This window comes from Salvelinus sp. IW2-2015, linkage group LG7 (assembly GCF_002910315.2).
Source record: "Salvelinus sp. IW2-2015 linkage group LG7, ASM291031v2, whole genome shotgun sequence".
Classification (NCBI taxonomy): Eukaryota; Metazoa; Chordata; class Actinopteri; order Salmoniformes; family Salmonidae; genus Salvelinus; species Salvelinus sp. IW2-2015.
The window spans coordinates 29,238,257-29,245,970 of record NC_036847.1 but is presented as its reverse complement, the minus strand read 5'-3'; the positions used below and the strand labels follow the sequence as shown (position 1 = coordinate 29,245,970).

Below are 7,714 nucleotides of genomic sequence, written 5' to 3'. Positions count from 1 at the left end.
GACTGAGCATGCACCCCTGAGGGGCCCCCGTGTTGAGGATCAGCGTGGCAGATGTGTTGTTACCTACCCGTACCACCTGGGGGTGGCACGTCAGAAAGTCCAGGATCCAGTTGCAGAGGGAGGTGTTTAGTCCCAGGGTCCTTAGCTTATTGATGAGCTTTGTGGGCACTATGGTGTTGAACGCTGAGTTGTAGTCAATGAACAGGAGTCTCACGTAGGTGTTCCTTTTGTCCAGGTGGGAATGGGCAGTGTGGAGTGTAATAGAGATTGCATCATCTGTGGATCTGTTGGTGTGGTATGCAAAATGGAGTGGGTCTAGGGTTTCTGGGGTAATGGTGTTGATGTGAGCCATGACCAACCTTTAACTTGCCCCAATGCAGTTTTCAAAGTATTTTTTTTCATGTGCACACAGAGCAATACTATCAATTGTTTTTTAAATGTTCTTATTTAACCTTTATTTAAATAGGCAAGTCACTTACRAACAAATTGTTATTTACAATGACGGCCTACCAAGAGGCAAAAGGCTTCCTTTATGGACAGGGGCTGGAATTAAAAATGTATGTTTATCCATAAATAACTAATGAACGTATTGTTCATGTTACTAGAAAATAATGGATATGTTATGCCAAAGAATAATGTAACTGATGGCATCCTGCATAGATCAGGAAATGTAATGTGAAATAGTAATGTTACATTTGAGGTCAAATGCTTTGCAGGTCAAATGTGCTATAAAGCACATTTACAGTATGGTGGAGAATGTCCTTTAGCCAATTCTCTAGAGTTGTTTGGAATTGTAGACACTGGGTTCATTCAATCAAACCACCATTGTAGTATATGCAGAATAGGATATTTTAGTAACATATATATATATATACACACACACACACCAAATACCTGTATACAGTTGGAGGAAAGTCTACATAAAAAAACAAGGGGGGGCTCTACTTCCTGTTCTGTCTGGCTCTGTTAGCACAGTGCAGGTTGAGGAACAATGAGAGGTTTGTTTCACAAGGATATCAACACCTGGGTTATCACACTCTCTCAAACACTCTCAGCGAACATATCAACAACCTGGTTATCACACATCCCAAACACTCCCAGCGACTATATACAACCACCCTGAGTTATCCCACACTCACGTCAACCACTCTCAGACATAACAATCAAACACCTGGTTATCCCACAACTCTCTCCAAAACACTCTCAGCGACTTACTCACCATCTACTCACCAACCTGCTTCCTATTCTTCATATATCACTGCTACAATCAATAACACAAATAGTCATCACAGACGATATTATTTTCAAACACCTGCTCACATAAACACAAGTAGCAGCTTAATATTACTCAGTAGATAAAAATCGGTCGCTGAGAGAAGCAAGGCAGCCTTACTCCTTTACGAAATGATTGTTGACCTATAACCCGCAATACACTCGAACTAGCTATAGATAGAAGGCGGCAAGAGACCCCAGAGACGAGGCTCTGTTCTGGCTGTTGTGCCAGAGAGTTGTGTGTATGTCAGCCAGCCAGGGTTGCTTCTACAGCACATAACAGACACAGCCAAGGCAAGGAGAGAGAGATATCAGGTACCAGTACAGCACAGCCAAGGCAAGGAGAGAGAGATCAAGTTCAGAACAGCACAGCCAAGGCAAGGAGAGAGAGATCAGGTACCGAACAGCACAGCCAAGGCAAGAGAGAGAGATCAAGTTTCAGAACAGCACAGCCAAGGCAAGGAGAGAGAGATCAGTACCAAACAGCACAGCCAAGGCAAGGAGAGAGAGATCAAGTTTCAGAACAGCACAGCCAAGGCAAGGAGAGAGAGATCAACGTTTCAGAACAGCACAGCCAAGCAAGGAGAGAGATCACGTTTCAGAACAGCACAGCCAAGGCAAGGAGAGAGAGATCAAGTTTCAGAACAGCACAGCCAAGGCAAGAGAGAGAGAGATCACGTTTCAGAACAGCACAGCCAAGGCAAGGAAGAGAGATCACGTTTCAGAACAGCACAGCAAAGCAAGGAGAGAGATCACGTTCTAAACAGACACAGCCAAGGCAAGAGAGAGAGATCACGTTTCAGAACAGCACAGCCAAGGCAAGGAGAGAGAGATCACGTTTCAGAACAGCACAGCCAAGGCAAGGAGAGAAGAGATCACGTTTCAGAACAGCACAGCCAAAGGCAAGAGAGAGAAGATCACGTTTCAAACGCACAGCCAAGGCAAGAGAAAGATCACGTTCAAACAGCAACACCAACGCAAGGCAGAGAGAGATCACGTTTCAGAACAGCACAGCCAAGGCAAGGAGAGAGAGATCACGTTTCAGAACAGCACAGCCAAGGCAAGGAGAGAGAGAGATTTCAGAACATGCACATGTCTAGAGAGATGAGAGCTGATAGCACCCTGCTGCAGTGTTGGCTCAGAAACAGGGGAGATGGTATAGCTAGGTCTACAGTACCAAGAGTTACTAGACAGCAATCCAACTACAACAAACTAATGATCAATCATGCATTTTTTATAAGCTAGGTCTACAATATTCATTACTAGACAGCAATAGCTTTCGGCCCTATGTTCCTCTGTATAGCTACTGTAGGTCTGCAACGTTACTAAACAGCAATGTACAGACCCTATATGTTCCTCCTGAAATGTAGATGGTTAAGTAAACATTTCTGTGGATTATTGTTAAAAGTAGTCTTTGTGCATAGAGTTCTATAGTTTGTTAAACTTTGAAATCAATGTTTTTTGTTTGGTATACTTTTTAAAGTGAAAAATCTGAGTTGCAGCGTACTTCCATTATCATGGAATTGCCAATGAGTTAGTTATACAGCCATGTCTGGTTGCTCAGCAACAGAGGGAAATCGTATGGGTTTATTTATATTCACAACTAAACAGGGTGTCATTGCTCATCTACAAATTCCATTTGTGATTCTGTCTGAATCACAGGACTGCATGTCTGTTCATTTTTAATACAACAACACTCCAATTCACTGTGTCCTCCATCTTGACATGACAGGTTTATRATGCACCTCATAGACATTGATGGAGTGATGTTGGATTTTATACAACGGGTGGGTCTAATCCTGAATGCTGATTGGTTAAAACCGCATTCCAGTAGGATGTGGGATTCCTTAAGAGAATTAGTCCCTGGTTCTACTCTCTACCACGTTCCACCTCTCAAAACATTTATCTCCACAGATCGATTTGTTCAATTCACATACCATAATCACTTTGAACTAGATTAAACCCCAAAGCCATTATAATACTTCAATCCTGTCAACGTTGCTATGATGATAGTAATGAAAAAATTGGTCTGTAGAGTAGAAGCATTGTTTGGTCCCTAGAAACCCTGACATCCATCCACCTTTGTGTTTTACAGGTATGGGAAAATTGTGTCCACAAAAGCCATCCTGGACAAGACCACTAACACATGCAAAGGTGAGGAGAGGTGTTTTGTGACAAACACCCACACTGCACCTACATGTCCATGTATGTCACACAAAGCTCGAACATCCCAGAGAGCGCCTGTCTGTTTATTCTCAGCATGTGTGTCATGATGTAACCATAACACCACTGTGGACAGCGGGAGCATTGGTTACATAACTCCACATCTGACCACGGCAGAGTTTTTCTGTTCTTCAACATGATCCCAAACCTGCCTGCTGTTTTACCTCCATTCAAAGCGTACTGTACATTACCTGGGTACATCACAGTAGTGCTTCCAGAAGTTGATGTCAGGCATAAGATAAGATAGTACTTTAAAGGGCCAGGAGATTTTCATTATCGTGACCCTTTACCTGTCCAGGAACAACTCTGGGCCCTAGCTACAGTTTAACTCCTGCCCCTAGGCCTGTTGCCACATTGTGTATTTCTCAGTGTCACAAATCAAAGTATGTCTGTCTGTGTCTGCAGGCTATGGCTTTGTAGACTTTGACAGTCCGTCAGCGGCACAGAAAGCAGTGACAGCACTGAAGGCTGGTGGAGTCCAGGCTCAGATGGCTAAGGTAAGACGTCTCGTCCTCCCTAACACGTCTCCTGCCTATGAGTGTGTGTGGGGGGACTTTCGTATGTATGTGTGTGCACCGAGTGGTGTGTGTCTTAGAGAGGTGCTCGGGGAGTGTGTCCAGGCAGGCAGCTACTGCTTCCTCAGCACCCTGTACAAAGGGCTAGCCTGTTCTCCTTGGTGGTGAGGCAGGAGGCTGCGTCACTGTCTGAGCAGCTTTCTCCCCCAGCCTTCCCAGCCCAGTCACCAGGGCCCAGCCATGAGCCTCGGCCCACCGGCCAGCCCCTCGGCACAATCTCAAACCACACATTTGGCAACCATAAACTCTCACACACAGCTCCAACCTCAGCCTCAGTGCCACATCATCAACAACACACACCAAACACACACTTTAAAACCACACACATACTGATCCAACCATCACCGTCACACGCCAAACACCACAGAGAAGCTGATCTCACCTTGGGCTGGATCACTGACATTCACAAAAGGGTTCTCACTAGCGTTGCAAAATTGCGGGAACTTCAATACATTCACTGATTTTCCAGAAATCCTGATTGGCGGATACCGGATGTCCTCCTTGTTCCGGCATTCCTTTTTTTGCAACTTTAGTTCTCGCATACGGAATAACTCACATGTATTATTTCAGTCTGTTTGTCTGGCATTCATTAGGAGGTTTACAACCTCATTGTTCATTAGGAGGTTTACAACCTCATTGTTCATTAGGAGTTTTACAACCTCATTGTTCATTAGGAGGTTTACAACCTCATTGTTCATTGGGAGGTTTACAGCCTCATTGTTCATTGGGAGGTTTACAACCTCATTGTTCATTGGGAGGTTTACAACCTCATTGTTCATTGGGATGTTTACAACCTCATTGTTCATTAGGAGTTTTACAACCTAGTGAGTCATTTTTTAAAATTGACTTTTTACCCTTTTTTCTCCCCAATTTCGTGATATCCAATTGGCAGTTAATCTTGTCCCATCGCTGCAACTCCCGTATGTACATGAGAGAGGCGAAGGTCAAGAGCCATGCGTCCTCCAAAACACGTCCCCGCCAAGCCACCCTGCTTCTTGACACACTGCTCGCTTAACCCGGAAGCCAGCCGCACCAATGTGTTGGAGGAAACACCGTACACCTGGCGGCCGTGTCAGCGTGCATGCAAACCCTCCCCTAACCCGGACGACGCTGGGCCAAATGTGCGCCGCCTCATGGTTCTCCCAATCGCGGCCGGCTGCGACACGCTGGGATTGAATCCTGGGTCTGTAGTGATGCCTCTAGCACTGCGATGCAGTGCCTTAGACCACTGCGCTACTGGGGAGGCCCTCGTGAGTCATTTCTGGTGAACGACAGAGCACAAGAAACACGCCAGAGCGATTTAAGGGCCGTACCCTTGCTCAAGCATGGCGGCCTGTGTACAGCTAGTGCACGCAAACCCTCCCCTAACTATTCGGCACGACGTCTTGGGGTCAATAGGTGCTGCTGCGTATGATACTGACCCAACAATCTATCATAGGTTCTCTCATTCAAATTTTAACGCTGGTACCGAGTTTCTTTATGTCAGTACACGCTGGGATTGAACTGGTCCATCTGTAGATTATTACTGTGCATATTAGCACTGGCTTAGAAGCTTAAGCTGCTCAAGATGCGCTCCGTCGCACCTACTTCGAGGCTATTTTCTTCCTGGGTTGTTTCTGGCCCTTCGTTCTTGAAGTCATTTCTCTCGGGTTGAAGGGAATGTCTCCTCTGTTTGTTCTTGATCTGTGTGTGTGTGTTTGTGTTGTGTGTGTGGTGTTGTGTGTGTTGCATGGTTGTGTGTGGATGCTGGCTGGGGTGTGGTGGGTCGTGGTTGGTGTGTTGTTGTTTGGTGTTTGTCTGGGGTGGTTGTGTTGTGTTTGGTGTTTGTGTGTGTGGTGTGTTGTGTGTCGGTGTGTAGTGTGTTTAGGGTTCGCTTGTGTTGCGTTGTTTGTGTGGGTTGGGTGTGCTGTGTTGTTTGTCCGATATCCCAGCGTGGCGGGCTGGTGTGGTGTTGCTGCCTTTATGTCCGGGCCTGGGTTGTTGTGGGTGTCTTCGCGGGGTCTTATTTAAGGTTGCGGAATCTTTCGTTGTGCCTGTTTAGGGTTCTTCGGTGGGTAGTTGGTCTCTGTCGGATGTGTGCGTGTGTCTGCCTCGTTTTTTGCGTTATTTTTTTGTGTGAGGTTGTGTGTCTTGTCCGTTTGTATCACGTGCCGAGCCTTGGTGTGCTCGTCGTGCTGTGCGTGGTGGTTCTTTGTGGTTCTCCTCCTAGTTGCGGGCTTGGTGGTGGTGGTCTCGCTCTTCGTGGGCTGGTGGGGTTCTCGTGTGTGTGTGTGTTCCTCGTGGGCCTGTGGTGTGTGTTCCTCGTGGGCTGTGTTGTTCCTCGTGGGCGTGTGTGTGTGTTTTCTCGCGTGGGCCGTGTGTGTTCCTCGTGGCTGTGTGTGTGCTGTCGTTCCTCGTGGGCGTGTGTGTGTGCTGTTTCCCGTGGGCGTGTGGTGTTCCTCGTGGCTGTGTGTGTGTGTGTTTCTCGCGGGCTGTGTGTGTGGAGTGGTTCCCTCTGTGTTCCGTCGTAGACGAGGAATCACCTTCAATACAGGTCACAGTGACATTAAACTATGCATAATTCATCGATATAGATTAATCTGAAATGCATTTTATATGTGTTTTAATCACATCGACAACACTAATGAATATGCAAAACCGTTCTCGGTTGAGATTCAGATACGCTATATCATACAGCTATCTTAACTTTGCTGTTATTCAAATTCTGTTTGTTTTTGGGCAGGCAGGTAGAAGTAGTGAATAATTAACTTGAATTAATCAAAAGCATAATTCCGGTATTTCAAGAAAACTCAACGTTTTTCCGAGGACTTCTTGACTCGTGAGTTTCAGTGGCATTTGTCATAGCTGAAGAGCGTTGGGCCAGTACCATCATTTTACTGTATATGCAAGCCAGTAGAGCATATGATCTCAAGGTCAGGATGCATTATTGCATGTGACTGACAACATTTTGTCAGCCAACTGGTCAGATCCCCATTGGGAATCATGATGGCGTGTGTGGAGCCATCTGAACATGAATTCAGAATGATTTCCAAAAGTCGCTGTAGATCTCTGTCCAAAGATCACGACAATACATGCTTAGAGAATTATCGTGTTGGAGCACTCAGACGCCATTGCATAGCAATTATACTGCGATATGATATTACCTGACTGACAGCATGAACCTCTGTCCTGTTAACACAGCGTAGTCAAAAACAATGGACCCTGTTTTCTCTCTCCTCAGTGACTGGCTGTACAATCCACGCTGTTGGGAGGATAGGGAGAGGGGGGGGGGGGGGCATGAGGAGAGCGAGGCCCTGCAGAGCGAAAGAAGGGGTTAGAGAGAGTGAGGGGCAGAGGAGAAGAGTGAGGCTGAGTAGAGGGGGTAAGCAGAGCAAGAAGGGGTTAGAGGGAGTGCGGCAGGGGAGGGAGAGGGGAAGTTGGAGGCGAGAGAGGGGGAGTGAGGCAGAGGAGGGGGAGTGAGGCAGGAGAGAGGGGAAGTGAGGCCAGAGAGAGGGGGAGTGATGGCAGAGAGAGTGGGAGTGAGGCAGGAGAGAGTGGAGTGAGGCAGAGAGAGTGGGATGGCGGCAGAGAGGGGGGAGTGAGGCAGAGGAGGGGAGTGAGACAGAGAGAGGGGGAGTGAGACACGAGTGAGAGGTGGTAGAGCG

General features: G+C 46.8%; 1 protein-coding gene across 1 annotated transcript in view; it reads left to right on the top strand.

Moving 5' to 3' along the window:
* The window catches only part of LOC111966123 (RNA-binding motif, single-stranded-interacting protein 2), a 46,563-nt gene that overhangs the window by 28,718 nt on the left and 10,131 nt on the right, over positions 1 to 7,714 (top strand). The window contains exons 3-4 of the mRNA XM_070444580.1: positions 3,368 to 3,426; positions 3,901 to 3,992. Coding sequence (XP_070300681.1) covers positions 3,368 to 3,426; positions 3,901 to 3,992 — 151 coding nt within the window. The remainder of the gene's footprint in view (positions 1 to 3,367; positions 3,427 to 3,900; positions 3,993 to 7,714) is intronic.